Source organism: Panthera leo, chromosome B2 (assembly GCF_018350215.1).
Source record: "Panthera leo isolate Ple1 chromosome B2, P.leo_Ple1_pat1.1, whole genome shotgun sequence".
Lineage (NCBI taxonomy): Eukaryota > Metazoa > Chordata > Mammalia > Carnivora > Felidae > Panthera > Panthera leo.
Window position 1 is genome coordinate 140,684,313 of NC_056683.1, and position 20,898 is coordinate 140,705,210.

Consider the following 20,898-nt stretch of genomic DNA (forward strand, 5'->3'; position numbering starts at 1 on the left):
GTTGTGTCAACAAATCATCACACACTTAGCAGCTTAAAACAACACACATGTCACAGTTTCCATGGCCAGGCATCCAGGCACAGGCTAGTCACGTCCTCTGCTCAGGTTCTCACAAGGCTGCAAAGTGTTTGATGATCCATCTTCTCACCTGGAGCCTCAATGAGGAAGAATCTGCTTCCAAACTCATTCAGATGTTGGAGAAATTAATTTCCCCTGGTTATAAAAGTGAGGCTCTCAAGTTCTGGAGGCTGCCTGTCCTTGTCATGTGGCTCAGTTCACATCACGGAAGCTTTCTTCTTCAAGGCCATTGGAAGCATCTCTGCACAGAGAAGCCTAGGTCCTCTTTTAAAGTCATTTCTACACAGCATCATCTTCCTTCTGATTATCTCAAAGCCAGCCTATTAGGGACTTTAATGATATCTGCAAAACGCCTTTAACTTTGCCGTGTAATGTAATTTTAGGAGTGATGTTTCATCACTTTTGTTGTGTTCTTTGATTAGAGGCCAAGTCACAGGTTCTGCCCTCAATCGAGAGGTGGGGGTTATGCAAGCATGTGACTCACTAGAAGCTGTGGTGTGTCGTCCACAATGAGTTTATATAGATAGAAATAAGTAGTCGTAGAAATATATAAACAAATGGGGAAGAGGAGATAGTTCTTCTTCATAATAGATCTCCATTAATACATGTAGAAGAAAAGAGGGAAATAAAGAACCATCATTACAAACACTACTGTGATAAATGTTACAGCCAGGATTCTGTAATGGATGCTAAGTCAGTGCATGCAAGTTTGAGAAGACACAGGATCTGCATAGTCTCGAATGGCTTCCCTGCGATACTCATAACTACAGAGGGCAAAATAATAACTTTATATTGGAGGAATTTGGTAGACATCCAACTTTACCAAGTAATCAGGGTAAACAGCACCAGAAATGAAACATCGGTGTCATGAACAGCACTTTCCAAAGGCATCAAAGTCATAAAACATAAGGAAAGAAAATTGAAGTTCTTTTATAGGCTGAAGGAGACTGAGGAGAAATCACAGCTAAATGCACTGTGAGATCCTAGAACGGAAGAAAGAAAAACAATGGTGAAATTCAAATAAGATCTTTAGTTAATAGAGTGGTACCGTGTTAGGTGCCTCTTGGTAATTCTATTATGGTTATTTCTTGGTTATAACCATCTATGGTTATGGATAATTCTATTATGGTTATTTAAGATGTGAATACTAGAGGAGGTGGGCTAGGGGATATATAGGAGCTCAGTGTACTCATCTTGTAACTTTTCTTTAAGTGTAAAATTAATGAAATGTTTGTTGGGGCGCCTGGGTGGCTTGGTCGGTTAAGCATCCGACTTCAGCTCAGGTCATGATCTCGCGGTCCGTGAGTTCGAGCCCCGCGTCAGGCTCTGTGCTGACCGCTCAGAGCCTGGAGCCTGTTTCAGATTCTGTGTCTCCCTCTCTCTCTGCCCCTCCCCTGTTCATGCTCTGTCTCTCTCTGTCTCAAAAATAAATAAACGTTAAATGTTTAAAAAAAAAAAAGAAAAGAAAAAAAAGTTTGTTAATAAAAATCACAATATAGACTTCTGGGAGTTTTAAGTTAGCAACAATAGAAATTCAGGTGACTTTATTGATGCTTCATTTTTGTTTTGTTGCACCAAGATTTTGCACAATATTGTACACATGGTCACTGGAGAATAAACACATGGCTATAAAGTGGTGGGATTTATCCTAACTCAGCATAGTTTTTTCCAGTTGTAATGTTTTCTCCACTGTGCTTGTACCATTATAGACATAGACAAGAGGAAAGCAGGGCTTTCTTTAGAAACTCCGTTTCAATGTTAAAGCCTACTCATAAAGTTGGTTCACTCTGCATGGCAATATTCTCTTAAAATAATTACCAAATTTTGTTTGAAAGGTTTTACTTACGAGAGCCATATGTGCTATAAAAATCTATAGTTTTGAGGGTGTTTACATAATTCATCTGGTTCAAAGGGCTCTGAATTGTCTTCTTCATATGAACCATGGACATTGTATTTCTCAAACATATTTTCAAGCGTACTTTCTGATTCATCATCTGCCATGACTATGCTTCTACCTGTGCATGAAGGATGAAGTTCTTCCCTAGTAGCTATGAAACTGTTGGTGGAAAGATAAGGGGACAGAAGCACATGGAGAATTTAAAGCCGTTGGCTCAAATCTGTCTTTACCATGAAAAGTCTCTTGTTTATTTCCTTAAAGAATGGATTTAATAATAAATTTTCTCATTGCCGTGAAGAGTTATCTGTCTTAGAATTGCACCAGACCGGCGGTAGCGCTGCTTGAAAGTATTTTTTGAATTCATGAGATGGGTTTCTTATAAAGCCTCTTTTATTCTTACTTGAAATATCGCACATGAGAGCAGTGCCTTGGGCGTGCATAGTGTCAGTAGCGGTGGCCTGTATTAACGTAGAATTACTGTTTGTTTTGCTGTCATGAGTCCATGAATTCGGTCTGTCCTACAGAAACAATCATTGTAATGTAAGCACTTACTGTCTTAGTGCAGCTGATTCCCCAGTGACATTTTAAAAAGTCAGGATTTGGCTGCAGCATGCTTTCAATTTCTAAATGGGCTGCACACTGGGGGCCTGAGGGTGTTTCATAGGAAACACATGACCCTGAGTGGACACAGCAACTTTTGTGTGTCTGCAGCGGAGTTGATGACCAGCGTTTACCCTTGAAATTGTTTTCATCCAGAATGTTGTCTTTTCTACTTTACGTTTAAGTATTTGGCGCTAACTGAATAGATGCTGTACTGTGTGTGTGTAGGATTTTTATGCACTAGGTGTGGCTGTAACCTAAGAGCTTACTCCTAGGGGTTTCACAGCGCAAGGTTTCTCAACGTCCGTGAATTCGGGTCTTGGTTTTCATTTCATCTGAGAATGAGAATGGCATTTGAACCCAGGAGCACTCAGATATACATTCATAGGTTTTACATTCTTTTCTAAAAAGTGAGAAGCCTAAACTCCCGAAAACAATGTCAGGATTTTTCTTGTAGTAATATTTTAACGACTATATGTACGTATTATCTAAATGGAAAATCACCTTCCTGCCTCTCTGGCTGTCACAGATACAACCATTATTAGAATTAGTAATGAGTGACAGTCCTGAGAGACCCTGGGGATCATGCTCTTTCTGGTCTGCAGTCAGGCTGCCTGGCCTAACAGAGATGCCATTGGTTAGAAATACGAGAGGGCGGATGTTCAGCGTCCAACACCAGACTCTGCGGCATGACCTTCACCGGGTGAATTGGTGGTAATCTTCAATACGTTAATTTCCTTCTCTACTCCGTTGTGATTCTCTTAGCAATACACAAAACTGTAGAAAAGTAGGTCCCGTGATGTCAAAGCAGTTAGCTTGACCTAGCATAATCATAGACTCTAGTACCTGAGGGTTATGTGGGGGAAATCTGTGTATGCCTACATGTATGTATTGTGTAGGTATGTATACTTGTATATTTCAGTCTTTCAGTTTATTCTAGCAAAGGGAGAAGTGAGAAGAGAAAATAGCAGGGTCTTCATGCCGTGAGAGCTAGCACCTGGAAGAGTGTGTTAAAGGCAACTGCCTTCTTTATTCGCTAACATTTTTAGTTGAAGTGTTTCTAAACCTCTGAACCAGAAAGTGAGTTGAGATCTCAAGTACCTCTGATGATTCTTAAATTTCAAAATCCTGTCTCCTTGCGCCTCACATGATTCATTGCCTCTCTTTAATTGATAAAAATAGTAAGTTTTTTTCCCTTTAATGCGTATTCTCAGATTAAGGACCATTAAATAACAAAGATTTATTAATATTTGCTATGGTAATGCAGGGATTAAGGGAGTAAAAGGCATGATTCCTGTCTCAAGGAGCTTCCATTATAGTTTGAAAAGACAAACTGAGCACCCATTAAATAAATGGAAGTCAAATAGATGTTAACTAGATGCTGTTGCTTTATTAGCAATAAAGATCAAAAGAGGTGCAGAATAATATTTTCTTCTTTAGATCTAATGTATACTACATTCTATAGTAGTATGTTTTATGTTTTTGAATGGACGTCTCCTATGTTTATGTTAAATCTCTGATTAATTACAAAGATATTTTAAGAAATTGGTTGGTAGTTTTACTTCGAATAAATATTACCAACAAAAAATTGTTGGCCACTATGCATGCCTCACCACTTACAGATTAGTTTAAACTCAAGAGGCTGAGTTTAGTTCATGAGTCTTGAATTTCATGAAATGCATTTAGTAGGTATATGTCAGATTTTGGCTACTAATGTATTTGTGAGGTTGGGAACTCATTCAGTAGGAAATTAAACTTCTCAACAGATCGTTTGGTAAATATGATTATCCATGTTTCTTCTCCGTTTTACCAGAAAGGGGCAAAATAGCACACTTTTTTGAGCCGTGTCTTTTTCTCTGCGGGGCCACACCTTTCGTGATCATTAAGATGAAATAAATGTACTTGTCTTGGTTTTGCGCAATTGCAGCATTAATGTAGAGGGCTCCCCGTCCCCACTCCCCTTCCTGTGTTTTGCAGGCAGTCAGATGCCTCCTCAGCCACCTGGGAGCCAGTCAGAATCCAGTTCCCATCCTGCCTTGAGCCAGTCACCAATGCCACAGGAAAGAGGTTAGTCTTCAGTTCATGTCTTACGTATCTTTGTGTTTGGAGTATATGAGGCTTATATGAATTTGGTCATCTGTGCGTTTCCTTATGAGTGATTTTTAAAGGATGTTATGTTTCCTCCTCTGATGAACGAAATAACATACATGTAACAACAAAGAAGGATGCTTTCTTGCAGATTAGGTGAAGTTTTACCCAGCACAGTTCAAGACCCAAAGGCTATATATGTCCACACAGCATCGTGAAGCATAGTTTATACGTGACTCTCGCCTGACAGTTGATCTAGCTGTGTAAAGGGGACTGTTAGTGATACAATTTGGATATCGGTCCTGATGAAGTATAATGTTAGAGTGTGTGTACGTTTAGCTGTTTTGATCAGTATTTGTGCCCTGATACTTCAACAGTAAAAATGTATACACCTGGTAAGACCTTATAGTATAAAATTGTAGGATCTTAGCACTAGAGCCAACCTGAGAGACTGTAGAGTCCGGTCACCTCAATTTCCAAAGAAAGAAACTGAGGACCCGAGAGGTTCCGTAGGAATTCCTCATTCTCAGAGGCTCATTAGTGCCGGAACCAGAAAAAAGACCACGGGCTTTTCCCAAAGTCCTGAACTTTTCAGGTTGTCCCCCATCCGCAAACTCTTTGACCTTTCGCTCACTTCTGCATGCTGACCCCATCCATCTACTATTGACTGGGTTGAGGCCTTTGGTCTTCGTGTGCGTATCTTCGTCTGCTTTCCCTCCTTCTGTAGTAAAGCTACTTTTGGTGGTGGTGATCTTAATCCAGATTAGTGTAGACCAGAGTCTGCAAGCCCGTAGCACCATCTGGCGCCCTGCCAGGCCCCTTCCACTGCCTGTGAGTCCAGGCTTGCCCATCTGACCTGTGGAGCTGCCACTTTCATTCCCTCCCCTCCTCCCTCACGCTCACCCGGAAGACAGAAGTTGTGAGCTTGGTGGCAGCTATTTAAAGGTTCCTGACCCCACGTGTCTATAATTATTTCTATATGGGCTGTACAGATGATGATTTGCTTCTAATTGGAATTATAAGGTTTTAGTTACTTTACATGTTTAATAACTTAGCACCCCATTATTTAGAAAGTAATGCCCATGAAAAGATGGATTAGCCTTAGCTACACATCATTTGTGTTGAAATGAATATTTAGTAGGAATAAAGTGAAATTTTTATTTTCTAATGTCTCGACATATTTAACTTTTTTATTATAATTTAATGTATAACTAATACTTTAATTCCCTTATGAAGACACTACAGTCTACCTTAATAATGGAATAGTTAATGGTTTTCAAACTTTAGGGTGTATGAAAATTACCTGGGGAACTGCTTAAAACAGATAACCCGGCCACACCCCCAGATTGCCGATTTCGTAGGCTTGAGGGGGGCCACCTCAGATCTGCCTTTTGGGCAAATGCCCAGCTGTTGCCAGCGTTGCCGATCTGAAGACCGTACTTTGAGAACCACTGCCTTGTAATGATATTATATGTTTTAACAGTGAAGTGGTGTGTGCATTTGTTTCTCTAAACTTTCCACTGTAACTTCCTACAAACCAGTCCTATGCCTCACATCCTTTTTCTGCATTAACGCCTCGTGTCTCTGGTCATCTGGAAGACCGTTCAAAGTTCATGGACAGCATACTAGCACCATGCAAGGGGGAATTCTCTCCAAACTCCTTTACTTGGCCTTGGGTTACATCTGTGTTGCGTTGCCGAGTCAGGGAAATGGAGGGGAAAAAAGGATGAAAGAAATTACCCTGCACTGAAAACCTGCTCAGGCCAGACCCAGAGCCCAGATGAAGGTATTTGTTATTTCATTTAATCCTCACATAACCCTGTAACATCATTCCCACTGGGAGAATTCTGCTGCTTCAGCAAGCATTAGAGGGTAATTTGGAAGCCCTACAATCCCAACCTTTATTGCTAAGAACTAAAAGAGAAACCCTCCTAGATCCTCCACCAATATGTTCCCCACCCTCTTCCAACTGATATGTGTTTAAGACATTTGAAAATGTAGAGAAGCAAATGTGAACAACGATAGAATGAGGAAATGCAGCTAAATTAAACTTTTAACTTAAATACGTTGGCAAGCAAAATCTAGAGTTTTCTTCTGGTGTCACTATATAAAAACCACTATTTTAGGTATGTTTGTTATTTTTTCCTTCCTGATTATCTTCATTATATGCAGTGTGGTTTTGGTAACTGATAATGGATACATAACAATCTGGGTTGTTATAATGACCATTTCCTTCAAATAGCAAATATAAATTTTATAGTTTGTATATTGTTATGAACATGTTCCCCAAACTTTCTCTGAAAGATGTTATGTGTGTCCCTGGTGTGCCTTCTGTTGGTTGGACAGCCCCCTAACCAGGAAACCCTTATATTTCCAAATGGCTGATAAATGATCTTTTGCCATGCATGAGTTCAGTTTCCTCCAAAACTGGATAGCAAGGATTGTTTTTTTAAGCCTCTATTATTTGTTAAAATCTAGGAAGAAATGTTAGCTTTTAATGACATTTGGTCAGGTGTTTTAATGGCAAATGACAGTCATTGTAATGCTTCGATATAATAATATTTTCCTTGTCAGTTTTATCATCTTTGGGGGCGTGTACCAACAGCATATGCAGTGCAAAGTAGATCTGAGAAAACACTTGCTAGAAAATTACCCAGTGTTGATTCCCATGTACTGAAAAGTAATTTAACTTCATTTATACTTTTACAATTGATATATCCTCCCCTACCCCCATTTAGGGAAGTGATGAAAGAAGCAGAGAGGAGAAAAGGATTTTGGTGAGTTAGCGTCCTATTAAAAAAATGTGTCCTCTCTGAGAACCCGTGGACCTTGATAGAGACAAGAACATAGTGTCTATACTGCTGAGTACTAAAATAGCCAAGTTGAGCAATTCCTATTACACTTTTACTTTGTTTGAATAAGTTAAGATAAGAGTAAGATTCCAGTTACACACACCTTCTTTAATTTACCCACAGGAGATAGATTTTCTTTCATGGCAAAGAATCTAGAAACATACTTGCCTGGAGACAATTGCACAAAACAGGAACTGCAGCCTGCTTCTCTTTGGAGGTGTGGTTTTCTGGGTATTCCCCAGAGTCCTCATCATGAAGGACAGCAGTACTGACATTCTACCCTGGAGCCTGCCTCCCTCCAGGCTTGGGAAGCTGAACCCTTGCCCGGCCCTCATTCCTTCCTCCTCGGTCCTTCGATTCCTGTTCAGGAAGAACATTTAGCAATATATATACACTCTTGTTGAGGAAAATTTTGCTGACAGCCTGAGGCTGTCCTGGGATCTGAATAACACTGGCGTCTGCAATTCGATGTCCTCTTCCCAAAGTTGGGTTCAGAGTCGGTATGCTGCCCGGAGGCCCAGCACGGTGGTCCCATGGCCCTATAGTGCCCTACCCCCACCTCCAGTTCCGTGCCCTCTGACCTGGGGCTGCTGGTGTTAAGTTTGTCTAAGGACAACAGTCACAAATCCATTTCCCCACATTATATGTAGGCAAACATGCCTGGGTTTCCACAGTTTTATATTTTCTATCTGTAAAAGGTGTATAGAAAACACCAAGAAAACACGGACATGGCCATTGTCAGGTACAAAAAGAAGGGAGACGTTTTACATATTTATTGGCCTCTTTACTCTCCTGCGGTACTGTCTCCTGCACATTCTTAGCTGCTCTCTTCTACAGCATTTGGCTCAGCACTCTCCTGTTTGCACTCTGTGTGGTGCTAGAACTTCCCACTAACCGAATAAAGAAAATTAGTTCCAATTCTTTGGTCTTAACTTCTTCATTGTTGACAGTTTAGAAGAAGAAAGGTCAAAACTTCAGTTTAGTATTCCGTAACACGTTTGCCGCTGGTTTTTATCTTAAATCAAATCTTCTCTCTGTAGTTCTCCTTTAACAACATACAGAATTGCTATTAAAGCACTTCACCCCCCCCCAAAAAAAAAAATCAAGCAGTATAAATTATAGTACCTAAGGCATTGGAGGAAGAGTTCAGATAACACTAAAATACTAAAATAAATGTTACGAGAAAATTGTAGCTGACAAGTTTAGATTAGTTTCATCCTCATTGTATACTCTTTAACTTGTAGATCTTAAAATTTGAAAAGAGCAACAGGAAATCTTCATATGTTGCCCTGTTTTCCAAGAGGGCTTGGAGGGAATATCTACTCAGTCATCTGAGTAGATAAATAAGTATAATTATTATTAACATTAAAATGATTGCATTTTTAACCCCCGTAAAATGTTAAGCTTAATGAAACTAGCAAATGCCCTTCTAGTTATTGGATTAGCAATTAGGTGAAAACGTTTCGAGAAGGCTTATTTATTTGGACAGATGTAGAGAGGTCAGAATTAATTTTTTGAAAACCTTTTAATTGAATTCCCTTTTAATTTTCACAGTGGTGTCTAATTAAATATTCATGTTAATGCTGGTGGTTTTCCGAAGGTCTCCACTAGATCCGGGTTCTCCGAATCAACGTACATTATTTAACCCTTTTCATCTGGCGCGCCAGCAGGGACTTCCTCAGTGTAATCCCATAGTATTTGAATAATTAGAAGGTAGTAATGAGGATTTAATTAGTCCTTGCGATGTGCTGAAAGCAGAACCACTACATACTTTCCCTTTTGGACGCGAATTACAAGCAGAGTTGATGCTTCGGCAGGACTGTGATGTGCTAGCAAATGTATTCTGTCACCGGAGGCGGTTCTTTGGCACTGTCCTGTGACCGTCAGATCTGCATGGAAGGTATCCTGGGTGAAATCTTCCAGAATTATCGAATGGCAGCGCCCCCGCACCCCGCCTTCTTTCTTGTCCACCCACATGACAACCTTTTCTCTCTCCCTCTCTCTCTCTCTGTCTCTCCACTGATTAAGCAGAGTTGTCGTCCGAGTGTACCAGCTGACTGTACGCGATGGAGAATTGGCTCTTACTCTTACCAGCAACAGCAGATGAGAGCAGCTAGGCCAGATGCGGGTTCACCCCACAGTTGCAGGACGAGGAGAAAATAGCAAAACTTTGCCGTTTTGGCCCCACTTTTGGAATCACAAGATTCACAAAACTCCCGCCTTTGGAGTCTGATATTCACAGTGATATTTGCCATTAGCTCCATTCTTATAAATAGAAGCATAAATATAAACAGTGCCATTATCTAGAGAAAGCGTGTAGCAAACAGGCGAGATTGGACATTTAGACGTTCTTGTGCGCCTACCCTGAAAAGGTGAATCAGAATTTGTGTACTTCCGAAGTATGAAGTTTCAAACTTAACCTATTTTCTCTAGATTGAACAGAATATGTCTTCATTAGTCTCATATTTTTTCTTCTGTTATTAATCCCAAATGTTAATTGCCTTATATAATTTTATTCTCACTCTTTTGTGATGTATTTTAGCTTCTTTTTAAAGTCCTAATAGAATCCCTCATCGAATTTCTAGGCACATTCTATTTGCTTAGGGCAAATCTTTCTTTTACTTTTAAATGCCAAGGGCAAAAAAAGAGATCTCTTAAAATGAATCGAGTGTCTTACTATAAATTAAACTGAGCTCTTGAGGGGCCAGGACTGAATCTTGTTCACACTCTGATTCCCTATGTCTGTGACAGAGCTTCATGTATAATAGATGTTTAACAAAGATCGAGCCGGACAGCAGAAAATAATTCAGCCGTCACACCAATTCCGAAGTTTCAAATTGTTTCAGAGCACAGAACAACCAAAGAACAAAATATAACATGTTCTTAAATTAAGAAAGCTTACCATATTAATAAGTCTTCTCTCAATTTTACCATTAAAGGTCATCTGCTACGGCGTAGGCTGTTTCTCGGTCTTGAAACATAGTGGGCATTTAGATCTTGCACCAGATTAAAGCTACCACTTCTGCTCCCCCATCCTTCCTGGGCGTATTTCTATAACAGTCCAGACAGGACTTCAGGCCAAGCTGAAATCCTCACACCTGGAGTCTGGTGTGAAATGAGTTGCCCAGAAGCCACCCCCACCCTACTCCAACCAGTCTCTTCATACCTTAGGAGTATTTAGATGGAAATAAGTAAAAATTTTGAGAAGTTTTTAATGCTACTAGCTGATTTCATGGTGATATCTATATGGCAGTTAGTTTTCAAATTTTTTAATGGTTTTGAATATCTTAATTGATCCACCTTCTTAACTGTCAGGAACAGATTAACAAGTTAGCTCAAAAATGGAGACCACCAAGATACCTGTTAAGAAGTTGGAAATAGGATTGGAGATTTTTTTTTTTCTGGTTTTTGTGACTACAGAAACTATTTTGTTCCTCTTTCTATTGGATTCTCAGTTCTAAATATGACAGTAAATCTGCACATTCTGAAATGTTTCATAGGGTGGTGTTGGTAGTCAGAAAATGTTCTCTTACTCTACCTTTCCAATTACCCTTGTATATAAAGGTGTTCCTACCGTTTGTGAGCACGCTAAACATAAAATGATGCTGGCTTTCAACATGAGGTTATTAGCAAAAAGAGAAGAAAGTAGATCATTTTCCAGATGTATTGCTGTGTAAGTATAGCAGCTCAACGTGTTAAAGCATTAGTGATAACCTGCCCCCACCACCAGATGCAGTGAATTCAGACTCCGCTCTTAATTGAGGACCCTTTTTTTAATAATCCGTGACAGACGAAAATAAAGTCAAATGGGAAGTCAGATACAAGAGAGAATATCTAGGAAGCTGTTTATAATTTCCTCAGCCTCAGAGCTCTGCCTCTGGGCTGAATTGTGGTCCAAACCAAAGCTTAGTCTAGTGCAGGAAATAACAACATAGGACTTGTATTAGGGTTATTGTTACATTGCTATTAAGTCCGCTCTCCAGAGGTCTGTTCACCAAAAAACTGAGGAAACAAATATCACGTATAATAAAAGTCTATTATTATTGACTGAGGAATCAGTCTAAATTTTAGAATATTTTTAAAGATGCATAGTTTTGTCACTTTTGGCTTATGCAGTAATTTTTTTTGAATTGCCAAGTGAAGCTTGCTTTTAATAGTCAACCTCATTTGTAATTGGCTCATTATTCTTCACGGGAAGTATCTGAGAATACCTGGATCTTAGGTAAATTCAACATTGTGTATTGCATGCACTTATTTATAGTAACGTGATTTCTCCTGTGCCTTAGGGGTCCATACCTGGGGGAAAGACCCCTGTCTGCCTAGTTTCCCAAACCAGAAAGCTGGAAGGCATCCTTGATGGCTTTTTCTCTCCCATCTGGCCTGTGCCAGTCATCATGTTCCGTGAACTCTACCCCTGCGGTGTTAGCCACGCGTCCCCTTTTCTTGGTATCCACTGTCGTTAATGGGGTCCTGGCTACCCAGGAACTTTTAACTTCACCTTCACCAGCCTCGCAGATGTCTTTCCTGTCTCAGCTGTGTTCCCAGTCCCCTTTCCGTGCTGAATCCAGAATGGTCTTTCCAGGGGTCTGGTTAGATTAATCCTGCCCTTCATAAGAGCCCGAGATCCCCGCTTTGCCTCGGAGGGAGGCTGTGCTGAGGTGCGTGGTTACGGGGCCACTTACCCCGCACCAGCCTCCCTTTCTGGCCTCACCCCTCATCACCCCGCTGCCTCTCATCCCCAGCCAGCTGAACCTCATTCAGGATCTTGATATAATCTCTTCTCATTGTCGCTTTTGCCACCTGCATCTGAACCCCAACCCCACCCCAACATGAGGCCCCCTCGTCCGTCTTTACTGACCTGTCAGGTCCTCCATAGCCTGGCAGCTGGTAGGTCTTTGAGGCCAGATTTGCTACGTGAACAAACGAATGAAGCATCACCTGTCACAGCGGCGTCCCCACAGCCAGGCACCCTCCTAGTGCAGCCTGGCCGTGCTCTGGACCCACTGCCAGGTCATCAGTGGGATCTCCCCAGCCAGAGCTCTGTGCCTGTGCAGACCGCGTGGCCTTGTTCAGTCTCCTCACTCCAGTGCTTACGTAGTATGTGCTTTTCCTCAGTTTAATCTTCAGGGAGTTTGGAACCGAAAAACCGGAGTTTGGGTGCTGGGTTTACCACTAACTACTTTTGTGACCGGCGACAATTAATTAAATCTCTGCTTCCTCCTATGTGAAGCGAGGATCAGAGTGTCCTGTGGGTTTGTCGCATGGGTCGGACGCAGCCTTGTACCTGAAGGTTATACATTGCGATGCCCTGTGCAAATACTACTAATAAGCATAAGCATCAGGCACAAATGACTCAGGGGAGACCTGGCCTGAAGTTGAAAGCCTTAAAAAGGGGCTCCTCTGCTCCCTCCAGCACATAGTAACACATAAAATTGTCTCTGCTCTCAGCACCGAAGCGGACTTTTGCAGCTAACGCTGGGAGGATTTGTGGAAGGAAGGGCCAGATATCTTGCCCCCACCTACCATCTGGGTAATCAGTCTGATGCTTCCCCGGACTCTCATTTGCCCGGTGATAGATGATGTCAGTAGGCGAGAGGGTTCTGTGGGGGTGGACGGGGAGAACTTAGATGCCCGCGTCCGTGCCTCTGAATATAGGGCGCCGCGGCCAGGGAAGGCAGAGGGACCGACCCCGCCGGTTAACCTGAGAGCACAGCGGGGACAGCACCGGGGGGCCTGGGTTCCCGCCTCGAACGGGTCATTAGTTTCTGTCTTCCTCAGAGCAGTTCACGTCGTGCCCAGGAGCGGGCAGGCGAGTGAACACTGGAGATGTTAAAATGTAACAAGAATATTCTTTAAAATCTATTTTTCTCTCCAAATGGGAATCCGACACCTATTTGCGAGGAGACATCGCCCTGTCTGCCTTTATAGGCGGGAGACTCTCCGCTGAGGTGGTGCAGCGTGTGACCGTCATTTCACACATGTGGGGAAACATCTTTTATCGAACTGGCTCGAGGAAACAAGGCAGTTCTGTGAATTTTTAACAGATGCCAACATGAAAACAAATTGTCCGTGTGCCAGAGGAAAAACGTGCCTCGCTCTTTGGTGGCTCATGGAACCTCGGTGTCCCGCTGGTGTCCTGACGGTGCCAGAGCTTTCTGCCAGCGAAAGAGGCACCTCTGAGGAAGAAGTCGCGTTGTCGTGTAATTGGTTCCGTGCTCCCTTGCTGTCCCGCATTAGCCTGGACACGCTCGCTCTGCCTTCGCCGTTTTCCTCTTTCGTGGCTCGGATGACCCATGGTTTGAGCTTTGTGTCTGACTCAGTTTCCCGACAGGATTTAAAGTCTCCGACACTCAGTGTTGCAGAATTTGTCGGGCTGCGTGAGGAGGAAAGGGACGGACTCTTGGAGGCTGAGATCCGTGCTAAAGTGCCTCCCAATTTAATATCCTGAAATTCCCCATTTTTGCTTGACTATTTCTTTGGCTTTGTTTCTGAATCAATTTTGTACACCCTTCAGCTTAGGCGTGCGTTTTCGTCAGAAGGGACTTTAGCTCATCGGTGACTGTTTCAGCGTGGTGACGACCCACCGTGGCCTGTTTGGATTCACGGCGCTCTCTGCTCCAGTTCCCTCTGTATCATCTGCCCCACACGTGCCTGTGGCCAGTTTATTTTTTAAATGAAATAGAATCCCATCCTACTTTTGAGAACTTTTGAAGTCCTTCTAAAGATAAGCTTTATCTCCGTCTTGCCCAACCAAGAGTTTTCCCTTACTCCTACCACATAAACAATATTCTGTGTTCATCTCATGTCCAATATGGAAAATGTGACTTGTTTAGAATGGCGGTGTGGATCAGTTTCTTTTCATTTTTTTGATACACAAAGGTTTAGATAGTAACGCTGGATCTTTCCTGTAAGACAATTTCTTTTTTACAAATTAGACAATTCTATAACATGCTGTCTGTAAAACCAAGAAAAATATCCACTTAATAAACCACAGATAGTACAATGCTGAAGAAAAAATTCGAAAGGTCCTGAAAACTCACTTAACCTAATAATAATACAAAGAAACATTTTAGAAATGCTAATTCTCTATTAGACCCATTTTCTAAGGTAGCGTTGAGGGGATTTTTTTTTTTTTTTTTTTAATGGAGAAGGGAAAAACAACTCTCTGGCTTCGTCTCTAATATTGGTCTCTATAATATAGACACCAGCAGCATTTTCCCCTAGACTTAACATTACTTACGTTGCCATGTAACAAGAATAGATTGTTTGTCTTGGAATTTTCCATTGAAACTAATATAAATATAGAAGAATGGCCCTAAAGAAAACAATCCTTAACATGCAGACTAAGTGACTCCAGGTAAGATTCTGGCAACCCTACCTCCATTCCCATCTGTAGCTATTGGATACATAGAATATGACATTCAAAAAATTACCAAATTGTAATTAGATACCTAAATTAATGCAAATGTGCCTTTGGAATAAACGCTCCATCTTACTAAGTGGTGGGAACGAGCCCGGCTAAGATCAGGCTTTTCTCACACGAGCTTCAGGGCTCTTTGATAGGCTCCCACCAGAAGAGCAAGTCGTACTCCCTCTGGCCAGAAGTCTTGGGTGCTGTCCCTTGTAAGTAGCAAGAGAATTGTCATCTTCTTTAACCAACCGCCCCCCCCACACACACACACACAAAACCTAATGGTTTGCACAGATGTTTATCAAGTTAGTCATTGGTCATAGGTGCTTATAATCCAGTGGTAAACAAGTCAAGATCCTGGCCCTTTACCTTGAGAATCAATTCAGGCACTTGATAGGAATCTTGATATTTCAGTCCATTTCTCTGCATCTTTTCACCCATCTCTCCGTCTCCCTCCCTTCCTCTCTCCCTCTCTTTCTCTCTCCCTCTCTCTCTCTCTCTCTCTCTCTCTGTCCCTCTCTCTCTCTGTCTCTCTCGTTTAAAAGGCACACTCCAGGGAATCTGCCAGATCAGGAAGGATGTACGCTGAGTCTTATGGCACTCAGAGCTAATCAGTACTGTAGCTCTCTGTTGAGTGGCCTGAAACTGACAAGCGTAGCTTTTCTGAGCCAAATAACATGGCTGGCCAATTATTTCTGGAACTAGCTCTCTGGAAAAGGGCAATGCTTTCTGGATAGTCAACTGGGTGAGGAAAGCAACCCATCAGCTCTAACTGGCTTTGTTGGAGAAGGCATAGAGCAAGCAGGCCCAGCACAACAACACAGAGCTGTATGCTGCCTGGGGAGGGGCGTCAGGCTGTTTGCCGGGAGGCTCACAGGGTATGGCATTTGTCACCTCGGTGAATTAACCACGGTCCAGGGACTTGCAGCACTCTTTGGCTCCACCGTGATGAATGGTTTTTAGGGGAGCCTGGCAAAGGGAAGCTAGTTTGGAAACCTGGAGGCATTCAGACAGGAAATAAATTGTGGGTTGTATTAAAAATAATACGAATAATAATAACCATCACATTGTTGAGCCTCTGTGCTGTGTGAAGGCACTAGCTGCTTGCTACACAAAACATTGTCTCATCTCACCTTAGAGTGTAGGCTCACCTGTCATCCACATGTCTCAGAAATGGAAACTGAGGCTTAGCTTCTCACTAACTGCTGGCCTAAAGGCACCTAACCATATGTGGCAAAACCACAGTTTGACTTTGCAGTGACACTGGAGATGGAGAGAGTAGATGCATTTGTCAGGTTTTTAGGTGGGAGAAAACCAGGCTTTCTGCCTGTTGGGCTTTCAGCTGTCTGTAATTCCTTCCTGGGAGAGCTGACTTCCTTCCCCTGGAAACAGTTCTTCAAATATACTATGAATTAAGGAGCCAGACCGTAACATTTATTAAGCTCTTTCTTGTAAAGTAAAAGTAAACGGGGCTCTGAATGAAGATGTTTTCTTATTCATTAAAAAACATGTATTTGGTTCCAATTCTGTGCCAGGCACCTCGCGTGGTGCTGAGGAGACAGATGCGAAGAGAGTGTGTTTTAAAGCCGCAGTACATAGTCTGGGGGAGAAACAGGCGCTCCAGCCACTAGCAATGGCACTGTGGTAACCGCTCTACCTTGGCTGACATGAGTGGTGCTTTCTGGAAGGCCAAGGAATGCCGTCAAAGATAGCAGGAGGCGGGGCCAGGAAGGACTAGAGTCTGTTACATGGAGGTGAATGGCCTTGTGGGCACGCTGTGAAAACAGCATATTCAGTAGAGGACACAGTCGAGCATCTTGTTTTCACACGGTGCCTCCCATTTAGTGAGTTTTTTTTTTTAACTGAAATAAATGTTTTAAATATCAGAGTGCATTTCACATAAGAAGGGTAGAAATTGTTTTGTGAAATGGTATGTGTGTGAACCTGCTTGTGAATATACAGACACATGTTCATATACACACATCGGATCATGGTATAAAATGTATTTCTTGGGGCGCCTGGGTGGCCCAGTCGGTTGAGCTTCCGACTTCGGCTCAGGTCATGATCTTGCCGTTTGTGAGTTCGAGCCCCGTGTCGGGCTCTGTGCTGACAGCTCAGAGCCTGGAGCCTGCTTCAGATTCTGTGTCTGCCTCTCTGCCCCTCCCCTGGTCACACTCTGTCTCTCAATAATAAATAAACGTTAAAATTTTTTTTCAAAAAAAAGTATTTCTTAACTGTGGATTGTGGTTAAGAATGTTTTAATTCATGAATTAAACTTTGTAAGCCTCAGTGTCTCCATAGTTGTTTTGAAGTTTAAATGAGCTAATGAAGAACAAAGCTATTAGCACATAATATATGTTCATTAAATGTCAACGGTTACTGACAGTGAATGGCACATCGTCTGGAACATGAGAGGTAGTCAATAAATATTTGTTAAGTGAATGAACATGCCAGGACTTGGCAGGTCTCAAGCAACCTGATGCCTACAGGGAGGAAAAGGTATCTGAACGATCAAAACCAAGTGGGTGCACCATGATGACCGTGTAGACGTGATGAGGCTGGAGAAATAGGTCGGACCAAATTTGGAAAGACTCATGTGCTGACCTAATAAGTTTGGACTTCATTCTGTTAAGCAATCAAGAGTCAGGGTCTAGTTTCTGAACAAACACGATTGACAGATCCCTGAAGAAATGAGGAAGGATGGGATTCAGAGCATAAGAGAAGGTGCTGGCCTCGCGTATGAGTGAAAGATCTCTTTCTTCTGAAGGGAAGAAAACGCAGAAGGACACAGCGTGGACATGGGTGTTGATGGCCGAGGGGGCTGGACGTCGTGAGAGGTGGTGCTGCCCTTTCCTGTGTGCTGGTCACTTGCTGGCAGTTACGAGGTGGGCCAGGAAGGACTTCGAGCAAGGGGTAAAATGTTTAACCAGGGAAAAGGACTAACCGGGTGAAGGTGCCCCAGTGTCCGTAGGAATCAGCTGAACGCAGGCACCGTGGCTTCTAAGGACGGACGTTGTGATGCCCGCTTTGCTGGTCACGTCTGTTTCTGTGTTGGGTCTCAGGTGGTCAGTCCTGCCCAGCGTTGAGGCCTCCACCTGAATAGGACTTTTTCAAGGAAACTCTCCTGCTCCCCAGTCTGAACTGGGTCCTCCTCTTCTACCCTCGTAGCACCCGGACTTCTCTTTTTCTTGGGTTCTTCATTTGCCCCGTCGTTTGTTGCATGTCTGTCTCCCACTAGCCTGTGAGCCTCACGGGGACAGACTGTGTCTCCTCCTTGCCTGCACCCCAGCGCCTTGCACGTGGCCGAGCACCTGCCCCAGTGGCTTTGGAAGCTCACTTGATGATCGTTCCCTGCTGATAGGTTTTATCTGCTCCTCAACCAAATTTGAAGTTTTTTCCAGGACAGGGATCCCATCTTGTACTTTCTTTCAATGCTCTCTCACCCTTACCACCTTCTGCAAGCGCCAGAGTAACATTGGAGCTCTCGGGGAGAAGGTTTGTGTAGCGCTGTTGCGGTTGAGGGGCCAGTGTGATCGCTGAGAACGGAGCTCACACAGTGAAGGAAGGGCTCGCGGCATCCCTGGAAAGAATAGTCATGCCTTCGTATAGTGTTTTTGGGCTGGTTTAGAGTGTGTGTGTGTGTGTGTGTGTGTGTGTGTGTGTGTGTGTTTCCTATTACACTGCATTTCTCTGAGAGTATAGCTTTCACTCTCTCTCTTTTGCTTGCTTTCTTTCTTTTCTTTCTTTCTCTCTCTCTCTTCCTTCCTTCCTTCCTTCCTTCCTTCCTTTCTTTCTTTCTTTCTTTCCCGAAAGGGCACCTCTGAGTTTTCATGTGAGAAGTATGTCTCTTTTCATTTGGAATGTGGTGGTACCAGTGTGTGTGACTATATACACATGTGATTAAGGACTCAGAAAAACTAAATTCATTTATATAAACCTATGCGTATATTGTATGGATAAAATGTACAAGTTATATTTTCATGTGTAGTTTCTGTGATTTTTCAATAAGTAATTTATATAATGTAAATAATAATCTCATCCAGTACTTTTTTTCTAAAGTTTGTGTTTCCCCACATTAGATACTTACCTGGGACATCCAATTCCATAGTATATCTAATAATAAAATATATTTTGATAATATATAGGAAATGCATTTTATCCTTTCCAAATTTCCCTTACTAGAAAGTTTGGTTTTCTAAATTCAGATGGCTTCTTACTAGAAAAACTTCACACCTTTTTTAAAAACCAGCTTTATTCTCTCAGCTGTCAGTTTTCCTATTCACAAACCACGTTGCAAGCTGCCGTTTTGTAATAACTTGCTAAAAGAAGCAAAAATACAATCAAATATGTCACCATAAATAGGTAGACAGTCCATGGTTGGAATTTGATTTTTTGGAAACATTTTAACATTTCTTTCCTCTAAAATAAAGGTTAAAATCAAAACAAAGCAAGAAATATCCCAAATAAATGTACATGGAAATTACAAACTTGATTAGATTTTTCCTAGAGGAAAATCTTGTACTTTCAGCCAGAATTGAGAACCAGAACTAGAAGTATCCCCTGTAAGTCTTATGCTTCTCGTCCTCCGCAGTTAACAGGTGAGAAAACTGAGGTCAGAAAGGTTAAGTTAGTTGCCGTATTCTGCCCAGCAGACCTGAAAGGGCCAGGACTGCCACTAGCTCGGTATCCTTGCTTGGATATCTTGATCCCCTTCTGTGGATGTGTGATAATAGCAACAGCTAGTATTCACCGAGAGCCCACGATTCTGGGCACCCGCGGTAAGTTTGTCACACGTATTATCTCATTTAATCCCCACAGCATCTCTATGCAATGGACACAATTGTCCCTAATTTGCAGTTGAGGAAACAAATAGTAGACACACAGAGTTTCTATCTTTAGGATGAAAGGAGGAAATTCTTCGTTTTCAGCTAACTTTTGTCTTCAAATTTTTCATCAGTTTGTTTAGATGACGGTGATACTCAGTAGCCTTTTGAAAATACAGTTCTGTGCACAGTGGAAGCCTTTCCAGTAGGACTGCTGCGGGCATTTAATTGTGATTCTCTGTTATGGGTCACTTTGCCTGCCTCGTCACTGGCCTCCGGGCTTCTGTTCTAGCCTCTCTGCCCTGCAGCCCTTTCTTCATGCTGCAGGTTCTAGCACAGTCGCCTCTAGAAATGCAAGTCTGACGATCGTCTCGCTCTCCTGCTGAGACAGTCTGTGGTCTAATGTCAGCGGAGGCCCCCGTCTCCCCTGGATTGCGGGTGCAAGAGCTTCGGTGAGCCACACAACTGTTTCGTAATAGGAGCTGTATCCACAAGATGAAATACTCCATAGTCAGGACAGAGTGACTAACAGAAAGGTGGGCGAATGATATAAATAGTTCTAGAAAAGGAACTAAAAACAGCTATTAAACAAAATGTTCACCTTTCCTCACGGCAAGAGAAATACAGAATCAAACACAAATTATAAAACACCTCTGAAAGCATACATTAAAAGCCATTTGCACTTGGCGAGGGGAACTCAGCGGTAAGAGGTGGGGATACAGAACTTACCCCCCCCCCGCCCCCGCCACCACCTCTCATCAGTGGTTTTGCTTTGCCCGGGTCTCAGCTGCCTGCAGTCAGCCACACTCCAGAAGCGGATGGTCCTCCTTCTGATGGCCAGAAGGTCGGTGGTAGCCTAACGCCATGTCACGACACCTGCGTCCTTCACCTCCCTTCGTCTCCTAGTGTAGGTACCGTGTCACCTGACATCATCCCAAGAAGGAGCAGCATGGGTGCCGTGCGGTATTTTGAGAGACAGGCCATGTTCACATAGGTTTTATTACAGTGTATTGTTAAAATTGTTCTATTTTATATTAGTTATTGCTGTTAATCTCTTACTGTGCCCAGTTTACAAATTAAACTTTATCATAGGTATGTTTGTATGGGAAAAAACATCATATACATAGGATTCGGCACTATCCACAGGCT

The 20,898-nt window shown here is 42.5% G+C and overlaps 1 protein-coding gene across 8 annotated transcripts in view; it reads left to right on the plus strand.

Moving 5' to 3' along the window:
* Nucleotides 1-20,898, plus strand: part of ARID1B (AT-rich interaction domain 1B) — a 447,597-nt gene that overhangs the window by 350,316 nt on the left and 76,383 nt on the right. For 7 of the 8 annotated variants that reach the window (XM_042940136.1, XM_042940142.1, XM_042940137.1 and 4 more), the window contains one exon: nucleotides 4,553-4,642. The exons of the other annotated variant lie outside the window; for it this stretch is intronic. In XM_042940136.1, coding sequence (XP_042796070.1) covers nucleotides 4,553-4,642 — 90 coding nt within the window. The remainder of the gene's footprint in view (nucleotides 1-4,552; nucleotides 4,643-20,898) is intronic. 8 annotated transcript variants of the gene reach the window in all.